The sequence below is a fragment of the Brachyhypopomus gauderio genome, chromosome 11, assembly GCF_052324685.1.
Source record: "Brachyhypopomus gauderio isolate BG-103 chromosome 11, BGAUD_0.2, whole genome shotgun sequence".
Lineage (NCBI taxonomy): Eukaryota > Metazoa > Chordata > Actinopteri > Gymnotiformes > Hypopomidae > Brachyhypopomus > Brachyhypopomus gauderio.
Genome location: NC_135221.1, coordinates 14422664 through 14439804, shown reverse-complemented (window position 1 = coordinate 14439804; position 17141 = coordinate 14422664). Strand labels below are relative to the sequence as shown.

At 45.6% G+C, this 17141-nt stretch overlaps 1 protein-coding gene and 1 long non-coding RNA gene across 5 annotated transcripts in view; one reads left to right on the top strand and one right to left on the bottom strand.

Moving 5' to 3' along the window:
• The window catches only part of shank2b (SH3 and multiple ankyrin repeat domains 2b), a 93070-nt gene that overhangs the window by 57198 nt on the left and 18731 nt on the right, over positions 1-17141 (top strand). For all 4 annotated transcript variants that reach the window (XM_077022201.1, XM_077022203.1, XM_077022204.1 and 1 more), the window contains 2 exons: positions 6586-6668; positions 9593-9717. In XM_077022201.1, coding sequence (XP_076878316.1) covers positions 6586-6668; positions 9593-9717 — 208 coding nt within the window. The remainder of the gene's footprint in view (positions 1-6585; positions 6669-9592; positions 9718-17141) is intronic.
• On the bottom strand, positions 895-6405 carry LOC143527180 (uncharacterized). The gene is made up of 5 exons (XR_013134045.1): positions 6269-6405; positions 3932-4035; positions 2428-2518; positions 1559-1724; positions 895-1307 (listed from the first exon to the last, which is right to left on the bottom strand). It is a non-coding gene; the product is annotated as an uncharacterized LOC143527180 (long non-coding RNA).

Sequence of the window (17141 nt, the reverse complement as noted above, 5' to 3'; positions counted from 1 at the left end):
ACATGTGCTGTCATGAACGTGTGTGTATTGTATGAGAGTTGGCAGTGGTCATTTCTTTGAAGCACGAATGAGCATGCTCATGCGTTAATGCTAACTTCACTGGCCACTCTGTGCAGCTTTAATGCTAACTACCCTGGTCACTCTGTGCAGCTTTAATGCTAACTTCACTGGCCACTCTGTGCAACTTTAATGCTAACTACACTGGTCACTCTGTGCAGCTTTAATGCTAACTTCACTGGCCACTCTGTGCAGCTTTAATGTTAACTTCACTGGCCACTCTGTGCAGCTTTAATGCTAACTTCACTGGTCACTCTGTGCAGCTTTAATGCTAACTTCACTGGTCACTCTGAGCAGCTTTAATGCTAACTTCACTGGCCACCATACGGCTTTAGAGCTACAGTCCATATTCTTGTAGTTTCATTAATGGTTTTTGCACTAGCAACACATTCTGTGGTATTCATGGCTTTAACCATAAAGGCAGCTGTGGATGGTTTTGTTGTTGAATTGTTGGCATCTTTGCAATTAGCCGTTTCTATTCAGGGCCACAGACCTCAAACTCTAGATAGCATCTACCAGCTTATCAAACATCATATAAATTTAACACTATAAGTATAGTAAAAAAAAAAAAACAAAACAATGTTTTTTTTTCCCATTTGGTGGGAAAAGGTGGGCAGAGAGTGTGAAGGTATTAATTGTCAGATGGCTGGTTAAGTGTCTCTGAGACCTGTGTCCCAGTTCACTATCACTCAACATTGACATTATGAAGGCGTAAAAGCTGTCTGTGCTGTAAAGAAAGGTGGTCACACTTTGGTTTGAACATTCAAAACGTGTGCTCATTTCAGCAACGTTTTATTTTGTAAAGTGCCAAAATACGTAACAATTGGTACTGTTGAATGTTCGCTAGATATGCCCATAAGCTAACTGGAGTTACTGAGCGTTATCCATAGCATGTGGTCTGTTATACAGAGCCAGCTTAACTTTTTAGAGTCAGTCAAACAGTTGGATGCAGTATAGTCACGTGGATAGTCACAAAGAAAAGCCATGTCATCTTAGACTACAATTCTACTGTTTTTTTTCCTTGCAGACAGCAGAGTTTTATTTTTGTATTTGACATCTAAGATATTTTAAAGAAAACAGAACAATTCTATACGTAATCTTCTGAACTCCTACTCAGTAGACACACCCCCTTGCTCAGAGAGCGTTGTCATGGAGACACAGAGAGAATCCAGGCAATGCATTGCAGTCTACTTCCTGCTGCAGGTCTCCTAACTTACAGGAAAGCAGATCTGTGTCTTGTTTCTGGAGAACTGTGCAATGCATCCCAAAGTCAGTTAATCTCGAAAACAACTGCCTTACTCACTTGACATAATACAGCCTTAGTTGATAAGCCTTTGAGAAAATGTGTTTTATTGGACATTGTCACAGTCAAAATGAAAGAACTTAAATGCTGGACATTCAAATTTATGTAGATGACATACAGATTTATGTAATGTTTATTCTGTTTTAAAGGTGACTTTGAGTTTACTGTATTGTACTGTACTGTTGAAAACAGCCTTACTTGTCTATGATGAACTCAGTGCTACTACGTTGATGCCCAGCCAGATGGTCAGTCTTTAAAACATGCCATGATGTCCTTCAGATGCATGTGGAGGAGGCGTGGAGATTTGTTCAGTCCTCACTGGTCAGTGTGTTTTACAACAGGAGACCGTATAGACAGCTCTACACTGGGAGAGAATTTAGTGGACGGAGTGGTCCAGTATTCACTGGTATACAGATCTAGCATGTCTACATTTTACTCTTTGGTGTGCCATGACTTCGTCTCACATACCAGCACGTCTCATGAGCTCAGCATATTCTTTTATGCCCTCTCTATATCAGGCTCTGGGCGAATCATAATGACCCTATAAAAACTACAGTACCCAGGGTGCACTGTCTAGAAGTCTAGTAAAAGACAAGTAACATTATTATTAGTCTCAGTAATGTTAATGCTAACTAAGGATACTGACCTGGCTTCAAAAGGACATTAAGATAACTGATTTCTCTATCTTTTATTCACAGTAGAAATTCAAGGCTATATTCAGGTTATATTTAATAATTTGCTGATACCTGCCAATACAAATTACCTGCCTGCAAATTTGTGAATAAGAATAGCAGTTTCTCACCAATACAAGTACTGGGAAAAATTATACAGAATAGTTCAAGAAAAAGCAAAGAAATATTGCTTAATCAAAATCATGTATCTTAATGGTTAGTAGGCAAGGATATTAGCTCATGACCTCTGTGATGACACATATACACCCCTCCCCCAATGCAAATGATGTCTCTATGGTAACCATGCATCATTCTGCAGCAGTCAGCTCTCTCTTTGCTGAGGGTTGTCGCTATTCCCATGCAGGCTCAGCATGCAGCCCGTCAGGGTGTACTTACAGCTGAAGAGGTCAGAAAGTTTCGGGCTGAGGCGTCCATGAAGCGAGGTCTGATCCTCACAGATGCTCACGTGCACTGTACTTCACGGTGGCTGCTCAGCACAGGTGTTAAGCCAAAAAAAAAAACACAGTTTCAGTGGAGAGTCCCTGTAAGTTTGGTCTGAGACTGAGCTCAATCTGTGTTTGATGCATAACATGGCTGTCAGGGTAGCATATTTAGTTTTAGCTTTCACGTTTTAAAATGATGAACATGTTCTATGGACACTGAATTCCCAGTGCAGCTCTCGGGTGACAAATACAAGTGCTAGACATGGCCTGGCTCTGCGGGAGGATGCGGGGTGTTGAGCTGTGACCGATGATGGAAGGCTGTCATATGACAGGCCTGCTATTAGTAATATTTGTCTTTGAGCTAATATCCACAAGGTGACATAATTCCTTAACTCAGGGAAACTGTTTGAAGCAGTAAAGATGCTTGACTAGCAATCAGATGGATGCTGGGTCAAGCCCCACCGCTCTTGAGCAAGGCCCTTTATTTAAAATAGAAGGGCTATAAGCACGAATGTCTCTTTTCACCTCATTATCTTTTTGCCTTTCCTGGTGAGCATTGCAGGGGTAGCAGGCTAAGATGCAAAGATCAGCCCAGATTTCTCTGTTCGCTGTGACAGACTCCAGCTCATCCTGTGGGACACCCAGACGCTCCAAGGCCAGCTGGGAGATATAATCCTTCCAGCAGTTTCTGTATCTGCCTCTGCCAGTGGGATCTGCTTGGAATTGCAGAGCGATCTGACCATGGGGCATCCGTATAAAACCCCAAACCACCTCAACTGGCTGCTCTTCATCACTAACTGCACAGCTCGTGTGCAGGAGCCTCATTGCTCACACTGGTATTTGCAGTCCCTTTTTTTATTTGTTAGCCATTTGTCATGATGATAGGTACGGATATGGACATAGACACAGTACACAGAGCGCTTGGTTCTAGTACAAACATCCTGCTTCGCCACCACAGACCGATTCAGAGACCGCAACACTTCTGCCTCTGACCTGATTTCATGCTCACTTTTTCCATCACTCAGGACCAAGATCCCAACATACATAAACTTCTCCACACGTTTTCTCCTTTCACCTGAAGGGAGCATTCCATTTTTTTTTCCCAGGAGAGTGCCATGACCTTAGCATGACCTCAGACTCTGAGGTATGGATCTTCATCCCATCCGCTCACATTCAGATGGAAAACACTCAAGAGCGTGTCAAAGGTCGGCTTTAGAGGCTGCTAAAATGAAAATATCATCTGCAAACATCAGAGATGCCACATCTAGCTCCCCCTACTGATCACCACTCCAGCTTTAGCTGCGCCTTGATAATCCTGTCCATGAAAACCACAAACAGGAGTGGAGACAGGATGCACCTATGGTAGAGCCTAACACCATAAATGATTCTAACTTAATACAAAAATCCAGACATGACTTTCAGTGCAGAATAAACCACTGATTGCAGCAACTACTTACTCCTGTGTCATCTTCCACAACTTTTGCACATGTTCTTGGTCATGACTTTCCAAGGCCCCAAAGCAGATGTAGACTTGGTTGATGTATCATAATTCCTCACAAAGCTGTCCCAGAGAGAAGAGATGGGAAAAGGGTTCACTGTTCCTTGAACATCCAGAACATCTTTGAGGCCAACCACGAGTCTTTCTCTGTGTACTCCCCAAATTCCTTCAAAGACCAATCTATGTCCTCTGCAACAAACTTAGCTATAGCTATGTCTTCTGTTGCTATGATACCTCTCAACTGAATCTGGAGATCTGAGCATTTATTGAGCATTTTGAGCATTACTCAAAAAGTGATGATCAACTGACAACTCCGCCCCTTTATTCACCTGAATGTTCCTTCCTTTACCTGAATGTACATGGACCCAAGTCATCTGATATGAATACAAAATCAATCAGTGACACAAGGTACTCTGGTACCTTAAGAGCATCCTTGTATTCTTATATTTTTATTAATGCTTTCCAACTGTTCCTCCCAATTACATGCTTTCAGGTATTTCTGAAGGACTAAGGTCCTCGGGACTATGAAGTCAGTAGATGGCAATCCCTTAACCACCAGCCCCCCTTTCTCCAAGAAGACTGAATACTTTGAACTGTTTGATGTACACATGATCAGATTTCCTCTCTGAGGTTTGTAGTCTCAATGTGGCAATCCTATATCTAGTCCATACACATCTAGACCATTCCAACTTACACATCATTTTGTGAAATTTAAGCAGGCAATTTATGCAATATTGTTGGGAATGGATTTCAAGCCTTTGTAGATTTCTCTTCATTGACCTGTGAGACATGTTTTGTTTAGTAGTTTAGTAGTAGTCTACTAAACCCCTGTAGTTTAGTAGTAGTCTAATTCAAGGGAACCTTGAATTCTGACACATTGCTGTACTATCTAGGATGCATTCTGGGAACAGATGGTAAAGCACTGTAAGTCTGGATAAGAGCCTCTGCTAAATGCCCTAAATGTGATTATATAAGATGGAAACAGTTAGAAACACTGTATTTCTTAGAGGACCTTCTTAGTTTTAGGAACCCCCTGTTTGAAGCTAATGTCTACTAGGCCATCTACTCTTATGCAGGATCCAGGATAAAATAACTATATTATCATGACCTGTGGCATAATGGTAACCAGCCAGTGATCAACAAAAGAAAATCAGTTCATAGTGTCAAAGTCAGTACACTAGACTACAGCTGTTTTATCGATTTGCATTTCATTGATTGACATGTTTAGTAATATATAAGTTACTAAACATGGTTAATATTATAATATAACATTCTAATAAAAATGGTTCATACTTCCGAGTTGCTGCTGGTTGCACTTTTGGTTGTATTTTTCTTTATAAACTGAAAACGGAATTGTTGGAATAAAATCCCCCATAAAACCCCTGAGTAATACTACTTACACTGTACTGCCACTTTACTATGACTTATAGATGTTCTGTCGGTTATGTTTATTTCAATGGAATGGGCCTACCAAGGCTTGCTGCACATGCGCACATTAACATTACGTCAGGTTTCTCTGCGTTTTATACGCTTTTCAGATGTAGAAATCAGCATTACTGCGGACTTAACGTCTTACTGTATTTGTGACTGAAGTTCAGCACACTATTATGTGAACCCTGCATACTGTTACTGCTATTTTCAGTGATGTATTTCACTAATGTTTATGGCGATCACAATCGCCAAAAGTGAGCATATCATTTCTGCATAGCTACGTAAATCTGCTATACTACATCTGCTGTGTGCGTTAGACTGGACAATTTAACAAGACAAATGGTCAGAATGAGGTGCACTGCGTTAAAAGCGCACCTCTCTCCTGAATCTAAATGTATGTTCAAACCTTAAACTGTTTGCGTTAATGTGCACAAATGGGGATCGACAAATCAGGGACAAGGCACTTTAAATGTGTTAAATAACATGTGCAAAGGTTACGGTCTGTTGCGACTGCCGAAAAGCCCTCGGCAGAGAATAATTTTGGATCCAGTATTATGCAATAACAGACGTATGACGCCTTCAACACTAAGATAGTTAGAGGGTCTAAAATGATGAAGTGTTGTTGATACGGGGCGGGCTACAAAATCACCTTTTCACCACCATTCGCGTCTTCAATACAGATTCTGTAATCGATCAGATTATTTTTGAGTTGCTCTCCCATCCAGCAGTGCTGTGTACTCTCTCTCTCTCTCTCTCTCTCTCTCTCTCTCTCTCTCTCTCTCCTCTCTCTCTCTCTCCCCCCTCTCTCTCCCTCTCTCTCTCTCTCCCCCCCCCCTCTCTCTCTCTTTCTCTCCCCCATACCAACCAAGACTGGCTGTCATGTTTTCCTCTTGCCATTTTCATCCTTCATCGGGCGGTTATGTCTGGCGCTCACGACAGCGCTATTCGCCGGTACGAGGCCCTGCCTTATACCCGGCGTAAGAGCCCGAACATCGAAGGCGGTGTTTCCCCAAAGAAGTGCTCGCCAACGGTGTAACTCACACCGCAGCGCTCGCCGCAGATGATTAATTCCGCTCACGCGACGCCTGGCAGGATGAAAGATCGCTCCGCGCGCGCAGCTGTTGCGATGGTGAGGATGATGGGATGTAATAACGGTCGCTGCGCGCGGGATTTTCTCCACAGCGACTGCGTGATTGACGAGAAGACGGTGCAGCTGCAGAAGAAGGATAATGAGGGATTCGGGTTTGTGCTGCGAGGGGCGAAAGGTAGGAGACAGACCCTCCTGGTGGACTCTTTTTCTCAAGCGTCCTTGTTTCTTTCTTTTTTGTTTGTTTCTTTCTTTTTTTAATGCCACAAGCTTTTCCTCCACATTTTGTTTACACCCTCGTGCCTGTGGTGAACTCATCGTTGCAGAATAAACAGTGCTTGTGGTGTGTTTTTTGACCCACCCCCACAGTGATGCCGAGTCCCCCACCCACCCCCATCACTCCAGAAGTATACCTGTAGTGTGGGCTGGATATGGTCCTCCCCTGGAAATCACCAATGCATGCATCTCTGCGTCAAGAGCAACATTATTAACATTAACACAACATCTTTATCTTATATGATAGCACATGTCTGGATCATTTTTAGTTTCATTAATGTCATTTATGTGGACTGTAATCACAACCCCTCTCAGTCCTCAGTACTCTCAGTCCATGTGTTCTTTGTGTGTGTGTGTGTGTGTGTGTGTGTGTGTGTGTGTGTGTGTGTGTGTGTGTGTGTGTGTGTGTGTGGCAACAGGGACATCGTTGCCTAAGGACTGCTCTCAGCCTGAATCTCCCAAATTAGTTTTTCACCAGCTCACATTTCATCACCAGCATAATATACTGCTGTTTGATTGACTGAGATGCCAAAATGAAGATGTTAGATGCAGTATTTCTAAAGCGCTAAACCACTGCTGGCTTGATGTGTATGGGAATTATTTGTCAAGAAAAAGGCATAACACTCTAAAAATGAAAGCGACTGTCACTGATTTTTCAATGCTTTAGCTCACCTGACAGAGCATGATGCTAACATCTCCAAGGTTTTTGTAAGTTGCTGTGGATAACAGCATTTGACAAGTGCTGAAAATTAAACAAAATAGTGCTTAAGGAACAAGAAACAGTAAAACACTATACTGTGTACATTTATATGTTGTAAATAATAACAAAATTATAAAAATACAACTTAAAAGGTCCTTTGTCATGCAAATGCTTGGCACACAGTGGAGCTGCAGCACTTGGGCCTTGGTAGAACGGATCCTGGATGTCTGTGTCAGCAGCAGTGCACTGTAGTAGAGCAGGAGTGTGGGGCCCCAGAGCAGGAGTGTGGGGCCCCAGTGCAGGAGTGTGGGGCCCCAGAGCAGGAGTGTGGGGCCCCAGAGCAGGAGTGTGGGGCCCCAGAGCAGAAGTGTGGGGCCCCAGAGCAGGAGTGTGGGGCCCCAGAGCAGGAGTGTGGGGCCCCAGAGCAGAAGTGTGGGGCCCCAGAGCAGGAGTGTGGGGCCCCAGAGCAGGAGTGTGGGGCCCCAGAGCAGAAGTGTGGGGCCCCAGAGCAGAAGTGTGGGGCCCCAGAGCAGGAGTGTGGGGCCCCAGAGCAGAAGTGTGGGGCCCCAGAGCAGGAGTGTGGGGCCCCAGAGCAGGAGTGTGGGGCCCCAGAGCAGAAGTGTGGGGCCCCAGAGCAGGAGTGTGGGGCCCCAGAGCAGGAGCTGTTGTGCAGGTACTACAGCAAGCAGGGCATCAGGGAAGTAACACCTGCCCCCCGGCCTTGTAGAGTCAGTCTTTGGACCACGAAGGCCCTGAGCCGGCTGAGCCTCTTGCTGCATGCACTCGTCCCGCGGTCGTCCTGTGGTCGTCCTGCATGCACTTTCGGTCAGAGCGCAGTGTTGGTTTTTCATGTGCACCCGTTACAGCCACGCCTGTCCTTTGCTCTGTCTTCGGAAAACTTTGTGTTGTCTGTTTCTGTCGTGTCACACACTGTTCCTGAAACGTATACAAACAAACAGTTTGCTCTGTAAAGTAAAACTTCACAAACACTAATGCAGCGGACAGGAAGTGAAAGTCAATGGGGATCATTTAGCATGGTTTAATTTGCATACATTGGCATATTGCTAATGGCCCCTATTAGTGTGCCTTTGTTATGTGCAGTGATAGTGTTTCTGGGTGATGCATTCCTTATGTGAAGGTGCTCACTAGTTTCCCCAGCTACCCGGTTACTGAGAAGTGAATGTAGCCTTCATTAGCCCAGGCTTGACTTCTGTGTGTGTGTGCTACTGATTATTCTGATTATACGTCTGCCGGCATCATTTGTTTCTGAGTTTTGTTTCTGCACCTCTGAAACACCTGACCCGTCCCATTTAAGGTTTTACAGGCCTGGTTAGCCACATCAGCAGAACACAACACAGTACAGTAGCTGTAGTTCTCAGGGCTGTGTCTAAGACAGCCGCGTCTCTCAGGCATGTGTCCGAGACAACCACGTCTCTCAGGCATGTGTCCGAGACAGCCACGTCTCTCAGGCATGTGTCCGAGACAACCACGTCTCTCAGGCATGTGTCCGAGACAGCCACGTCTCTTAGGCATGTGTCCGAGACAGCTATGCTTCTCAGGTGTGTGCTCGAGACAACCACGTCTCTCAGGCATGTGTCCGAGACAGCCGCGTCTCTTAGGCATGTGTCCGAGACAGCCACGTCTCTCAGGCATGTGTCCGAGACAGCTATGCTTCTCAGGTGTGTGCTCGAGACAGCCGCGTCTCTCAGGCATGTGTCCGAGACAACCACGTCTCTCAGGCATGTGTCCGAGACAACCACGTCTCTCAGGCATGTGTCCGAGACAGCCGCGTCTCTCAGGCATGTGTCCGAGACAGCCACGTCTCTTAGGCATGTGTCCGAGACAGCCACGTCTCTCAGGCATGTGTCCGAGACAGCAACGTCTCTCAGGCATGTGTCCGAGACAACCACGTCTCTCAGGCATGTGTCCGAGACAACCACGTCTCTCAGGCATGTGTCCGAGACAACCACGTCTCTCAGGCATGTGTCCGAGACAGCTATGCTTCTCAGGTGTGTGTTCGAGACTGCTGCTGCTGTTCCTTTCAGGCGTGTGGCCACACCCCTGCCCCTGCCCTAACCTCTCTCTCCCTCCACTTTCTGCCCACCCTGCCGCTCCCGGATGGCCAGCGGACACCCCGATAGAGGAGTTCACCCCCACGCCGGCCTTCCCTGCTCTGCAGTACCTGGAGTCTGTGGACGAGGGAGGCGTGGCATGGCAGGCAGGGCTCCGTACCGGAGACTTCCTCATTGAGGTAAGAAAAGACATAGTCTCCCACAGGCTCGTGGACACGTTGTAAAACTACGGTGGCTAGTTTCCTGATTGGCATTTATTTTATGATAGAAAAGTTTTCTTTTATAATAGAAAATAATTATTTAGTCAGCACGTTACATCATACACGCTTATAGCGAAAAACCAAGGAGGCCTGCTTCCACTGATCTTCTCTGGACAGTGTGTTTGGAATGTGGTTCTTGGCGAGATTGAGCTAAGCTCAGAAGAACATCCTCTTCCTGATGCTGCAAGGTTCACACCTATAGCTCCTCGACTTGAACACGTCGAATCATTCACACGTTTATGTCAACAGGAGAACATTTATATAAAGCCTGAGAGAGAAATCCTTCAGGGAAGGTCACAGTTACATTTTTAATGAGACACATGCGCGCACGCACACACACACACACACACACACACACACACACACACACACACACACACACACACACACACACACACTCCTGGAAGAGGCTGTAAAAGCTCATGATGGTCTTGCCTGCAGGGGAACACTTCCTTCCTGCCTCCCTGCCTGCTGTGTGATCGTCAGGATGGGCACAGCAAAGTCTCGCTGATAACCTCAGACCTGTCTGTTTGTTTGAAGCCTTTGAATTCGCTGTGGGTGATGCAGGATGTGGTGAATGTGTTCTCTCATGCTGCAGGACCTTGAATGTGTTCTCTCATGCTGGGGGACACTAAATGTGCTCTCTCGTGCTGCAGGACCTTGAATGTGTTCTCTCATGCTGCGGGACACTGAATATGCTCTCTCATGCTGCAGGACCTTAAATGTGTTCTCTCATGCTGCAGGACACTGAATCTGTTCCCTCATGCTGCGGGACACTGAATGTGTTATCTCATGCTGCGGGACACTGAATGTGTTCTCTCGTGACACAGGACCCTGAATATGCTCTCTCATGCTGCGGAATACTGAATGTGTTCTCTCATGCTGCGGGACACTGAATGCGTTCTCTTATGCTGCGGGATACTGAATCTGTTCCCTCATGCTGCGGGATACTGATTGTGCTCTCTCATGCTGCGGGACACTGAATGTGTTCACTCATAACGCAGGAGTGCTTGTCATCTTAACCCTTCCGGCTCACACAGCAGAATGCAGATGAAGGATCAAGATGGAAGCTTCCTTGTAATAATTAAGAAACACATTTACACATTATTTGGAAAGAAGCACTTTATGATCTCTTGGACATGTTAAGTGTTGATGGTTGGTGTGTGGTATACAGGTTGGGTGTGGAATTACATAATCCCCCTGACATTTATTTAGAGTTTAAAGACTGACCTCATGAGCATTTGACCTCGCCACTATTCTGTAATCTTACTCAGAGTACGCTTAACCCCTTACACAAACATCAGGGGCATTGGGCACTCCCACTTAGCAGAAGCTCAAGCACTTACACATACCCAAACAGGAGACCATGCACTTGACCACGAGACCATGAGAAATAAACACTTGTTGTGGAAAAGACATAAATCAAAGCACGAGATCTACTGCTCTGTATTCTGTTTGATTTCTTTAAAACTCCCCATTTTATATATTCTTATTCTTAAAAAATAATTTGACTAGTCCAGTGTTACAGTCTAGTATAGCAGTCTATGATCCTAATATTCCCTCTCCTCTCCAACAAACACTAAACACATGCAGCTGATGATGTGATAACTTCTTTGCTTAGGACCCTGGGGCTGCAGCCAAGGTGGAGCTGCCCACCTCTTTCACACCTTGGCTGATGGACTTGTTGAGGGCCTCTGTGTGTCTCATCTCCGCTCATTCTTCCTGACTGGGTCACACGTATTCCGCCGCTGACCAAGGTCTCCCTGCAGAAGGGTCTATCTGTTCTCTTTCTCTTTTTAAACCAGAAATCACTGAGGAGCAGCAGACTTTATTACTGCTTTATGCGTTTAGTGATTTTGTAGTTTGGCATTCGGTAAAGATTTGAGTATTTCTCGAGCGTTTCTTTTTGCGAACGCTGCTTTGCTGAGCCGATGGTGCGGTCCGCGTTTTCTTCAGCAGTCTTCACGCATCGTGAGTGGCGCTGGTGTTCCAACAGAACGCTCCGAAGCAGAGCTCCCACCGGCCTTGCTGTGTGGGCACGAGCAGCTCTCACTCCCTCTCACTCCTTCCTCTCACTCCTCCCTCACTCCACCCCCTCACTCTTCCCTCTGACCTCGTCTCTCACACCCCTCCTCCCACTCCCTCCTCTCACTCCTTCCTCTCACTCCTCTTTCTCACGCAACCTCCTCATTCCTCCCTCTCCACCTCTCACTCTTCCCCCTCACTCCATTTCTGTCCTCTTCTCCCACCTCATTGACCTCCATTTTGTAATTTTGATTCGTTTCGTCAATTGTATAATGTTTAGCCAGTCCTGTTTAATGAAATGTAGTGTGCATTATTGATCCATCCTGTCAGTCTGTCAGTAGATCTGTCTTGTGTCACTGCGGCAGCACAGACATATTCTGAGCAGTTGCTCAACAGCTCCTGCGTTAACTGCAGTAACTCTTTCTTAGCTTGTGGGAAATGCAGTCAGGAAACAGGCAGATCTTATTTCTGTTCAGTCTGAGCACCTAAGCCTGCACAGACTTCATTGTTCACATGTGCGAGTGATTCACTTTAAAGAGTCGACTGAGAACACTGAACCAAAGCCTCTAATCAGCAACGAACAAGCCATTGATTTTTGAACACACTCTTTTGAGCAGGAGCTGTAATATGAACTGTGTGTGCACGGACGGTTCCTCCAAACGCTTTCTGACAGGTTCTGTGTGCACAGGAGAGAGGCAGAAGCAGAGGGGAGAGGCAGTCTGTGGGCAGCAGGAGATGCCTGCAAGGCTCGCTGTGGCCTGATAAATGCGTTACCCGCCACTGTGGCCTCGTGCTTCACAGTGCCATGCAGAATGGCATGCGTGTGTTTCATCTGTCTCACTAGGCCAAACCAAAGCAGCCTGGATTATGTGTTCTTACCTTCTTATTCATGGTGTAGACGCTTTTGGATGAGAGAAAACACAGGACGAAATGAGCAGCAGATGCTTATAAGAGGTTTAAGTCATCTTGTTAGAGGTTTAAGTCATCTTAGAGACTTAAGTCATCTCATTGATTTATACTGATGAAGGATAGCATGCAGAGGTGTATGCTGGCCTGGTCCATGTGTGTGGTGATGAACCAGGGCTCATGTTGTAACACGGAGCAACGGTCACCTAGCAACCAGCAGCAGTACTCTGTCTGAGCATGATGCTGAAAACAGCGCAGGGTTTGTTTTTTGAGTCAAGCGCAGTGGTGTGTGTCAACACCGAACACTCTCCCGCTTCAACCAAAACACAAAAGACTTGTAGTCACATTAATATGAGTATGACTACATCACATTCATCACCACATGGCTGTTGTTAGCCTCCGGCGGAGACACTGCCAGCCACATTTAGAGAGCTGTTTCCACTTCCGCAGCTAGAGCACTCCAGCCTTTCACACGTGTTTGTGTGGATGGTTTTAGAGTAATGCCTCTTCACTAGCACACAACTCTTACATCACAAGAACCTGGAACATCCTGTAGAGTTGTGGAAGAGACCCTTGTCTCCACGGCGTAAAGGTGATGGTCAGTGTGTGAACTCACATTGACTCATTCATCACATCGCACAGACAGATGGAGGAGCACAGTTTCGATTTACAGATCCCTCACTACCCGAACCATGATGATGGCAAATTTTTCCGTCAGCGATGTAATATCATAAAGGCGTAACTTTGACCCCCTGCTGACTAGACAAACGCCTTCCTCAGTCAAGTTTTTGCGTCGGCTTGGCTGTGAAGGCCATGTGCTCTCCTGTGGAGGCCGCCATGCTGTGGCATCCTGCCTCTGCGCTCCAGTCCCACAGGAGGTGCTACAGATGGAGCCTGCTCAGTGCAGGAGGGGCCAGCTCAGACAGGACCTGCTCAGAGACACCAGGCCCCTGGGTGAAACACAGAACTCAAGAGGGTGCATGTGTGTGCGTGTGCGTATGTGTTTGGTAGCATGCGTGTGTGTGTGTGTTAGCAGTTATTTGTATGTGTGTGTATATCTGTGCGTGTGTGTGTGTGTGTGTGTGTGTGTGTGTGTGTGTGTGTACAGGAGTAACTGCAGTAAACGGGTGATGGGACCAGAGAAGTGAATTTGTGCTGTTATTGGTTCATATGGTCTGTGAATTCAGGCATGTGTTAGAATGCTGTGGGTCATCAAAACAACACGTATTGATCATTTAAACATGTGTAGGTAATTTAAACATGTATATATCATTTAAATATAGATGTGTCTGGAATGTCTGAGAATGTCTGTCAAGGTGCTGATAGCACACTGGTAACCACTGAAAGGCGAATATTGTGATAATGACCAAGGATTGTGCAACTGTAGTACTCTTCCTCCTTCTTTTTGGCACAGGATGCCATGGTGGGACAGGACTGTTGTGGGGGTGCAAGACGTTCGATGTGGGGCGGGACTGTTGTGGAGGTGCGGGACATTTTTTGGGGTGCAGGACGGTTGAGGTGGGGCGGGACTGTCGTGGGTGTGCAGGATGGTTGAGGTGGGGCGGGACCTTTGTGGGGGTGCGGGACGGTTGAGGAAGGGTGGGACCTTTGTGGGGGTGTGGGACGGTTGAGGTGGGGCAGGACTGTTGTGGGGGTGCGGGACGCTTGAGGAAGGGTGGGACCTTTGTGGGGGTGCAGGACGGTTGAGGTGGGGCAGGACTGTTGTGGGGGTGCAGGATCTTTGAGGTGGGGCGGGACTGTCGTGGTGAACACTGGCACTCTGCAACTCTGACAATACCAGTGACAAAAACACAAAATCAGGGCACAAAAACAGATGTTTTGGGAACTCACTGTGTCTATTTGTCTGCCAGACAGGAGGTGTGAAGATGGATAGCAGAAACAGAATTCTGCCTTCACTTTTGTCCCTGAAAACGAAAATATGACAAGCATATGTGTGTTGTGTTGGACCAGGATATGGAGCATGTTCAACGGGACCCTCAGAACAAATGCCATTCTTCTGCAGCTCTGTCAGACATGAGCACGTGCTAGCTGAGCTTTTCTGGAACCTTCTCATGCTTCTGTTCTGAACATGGTGATCCTTCAAACTGCACATATAAGCTCTTCTGCTGTTAATGTCCCACTGAGTACGTTTGGAAGACGGAGACACAGGAGGACGTGCACACAGTCGGCATGACCCACACATGCCTTTGCACCTTTAGTGTAATATTTCAGATTTGTGTTTAATTAGCTGCTGTTGTTGCCTAATGATGCGTTATATATGATAACCTCTATGTAGTGTATGTGTGTTTGTGCATTCTCCTCACCTACTTCCGTCTTTATTTCATACTTTCTTTTAGTAGTAGCTAGTGTCTCAGTGCCTGGAGGTAACCCTAGAGGGGTCTCCTAGTTCAGTGAAAGGCATTATGTCATCAAAAGTGTGAATACGGAGTGACTGGGTTATGTAATGGTGTGTGTGTGTGTGTGTGTGTGTGTGTGTGTGTGTGTGTGTGTATGTGTGTGTGTGTGTGTGTGTGTGTGTGTGTGTGTGTGTGTGTGTGTGTGTGTGTGTGTGTACGTATGTATGTGTCTAAATCAAATGTCTTTATTCTCCTGGAAGTGAACAGATGTGACACAAAATCGTCTTCCGTGAAATACAGAATTCCCAACAGACACATTTGCTCTCTCACACACATTCTCTTTCCCTCTCTCTCTGTTTCTGTCTCTCACTTGAACACAAACTCAAGAAAACCTCAGAGATGCAGAATACTCGAGCAATCCAGACAACACACTGAAGTATTTGCTGCCCACAGTTGTGCACAAGACAGCTACAAAAGGTGTGGAGAAAAGGGGCTGAAAAATCAGTCAGAGACCCAACAAACGAGTAGATGTCTCAAAATTACCAGCTGCGAATGTTGTTCAGAATGAGTACTGAGCCGAGTTCAGCACTGCCCAAAACTCTGAAAGTCTGAGGAAGATGACAGTAGTGACTAACCGAGGACTCATACATAAGAAGAGTCATCAAAAAATTGGTGCTGTTTTATCTATAAAAATAGCACTGATAAAATTGTGATTGATTCATATTTACCTTCCCATTTAAGTTGAAAGCATCTGGCGTACTCTCTCATCCAGGGCGACTGACAGAAGAATCCTCATCTCTTTGTACCTATGCAAGTACAAAGAGGCCAGATACTCCCAAACCAAAGACCAATAAAATGTAAATACAGAAAATTATTCTGGACATTTTAACTGTAACATCACATTACACTGGTACATTAGCATATGGTGTTAACTAACATCAATGTTAAACTCCAATGTGCCACTACAGAAACCAAATCACAGTATATGTCATTATAGCCAATCAGAAGCCAGGAGATGTTAGAAATTAATGTTACTTTTATTATTATAATTGATTTACACACATGTGCACAAGGGTGCCTTCCTGCATGTAATTTGTGTTCATTTAAATGTAGAAACTGGTCACACGTTGTATTTTATAGGAATTAACTTTGAGTGTAATATCATAGCTTACTGGACTCTCACTGCATGGATGTAACCCTTTGGTGAGTTATAGCTTACTGGATGTAACCCTTTGGCGAATTATTGTTTACTGGACTGTGATTGGATGTAACCCTTTGGTGAGTCAGAGCCTGATTGTCATACTTGAAAGTAATACAGTTTTGACTGTGCCTTTAACAATTTAATTTAAATGTTGTTTTTTAAGTATACTTTTTAAAGAAAATGACAAAGAAACATGAAGTGGCATCACAGCTGTCACTGTCGGCATGTTGCTGTCTTGTATTTGCCTGTGCGCATGTGTGTGTGTGTGTGTGATTGACCCTGAGCAGAACTGATGTGATTAGCTAAATTGAGTGCCTATCATTTTCCGCATCATGTCCTATGTGTGCAGGACAAGCAGTGCTAATGTCATCAGATCGTAATGAAGGGTAATACAAGGCAGGCAGCGTGTGTCCCGTAGCCTGTCTGTCATGGCACACGTGTCTGTCATGGCACACGTGTCCCACAGCCTGTCTGTCATGGCTCACGTGTCCCGTAGCATGCGTGGACCAGCATCACCTCACTGTCACATTACAGACTAAGTATATGTGGCTTCTTAATGGGAACTCTTTTATGTGTTACGCACGTGTGTGTGTGTATGTGTGTATGTGTGTGTGTTTTATCAGATCATAGAGGTGAAAGAGATTACATGAAGGTTTTTTAAAAAGAGAGGAAGGACAGCAGGGCTTGACTCTGGTGAGCCCAGAGATGATGGTAAATAAACAACAATCGCTAACGTTGTAGCACCATAAAGTTTAAGACCCAATACGTTTGTTGTGAAGAGACCGAACTATTAATCCCTGACTGAAAGAGCCCAGAAGGGCAGCACAGGTGAAACAATGACCGCAGAGACATGG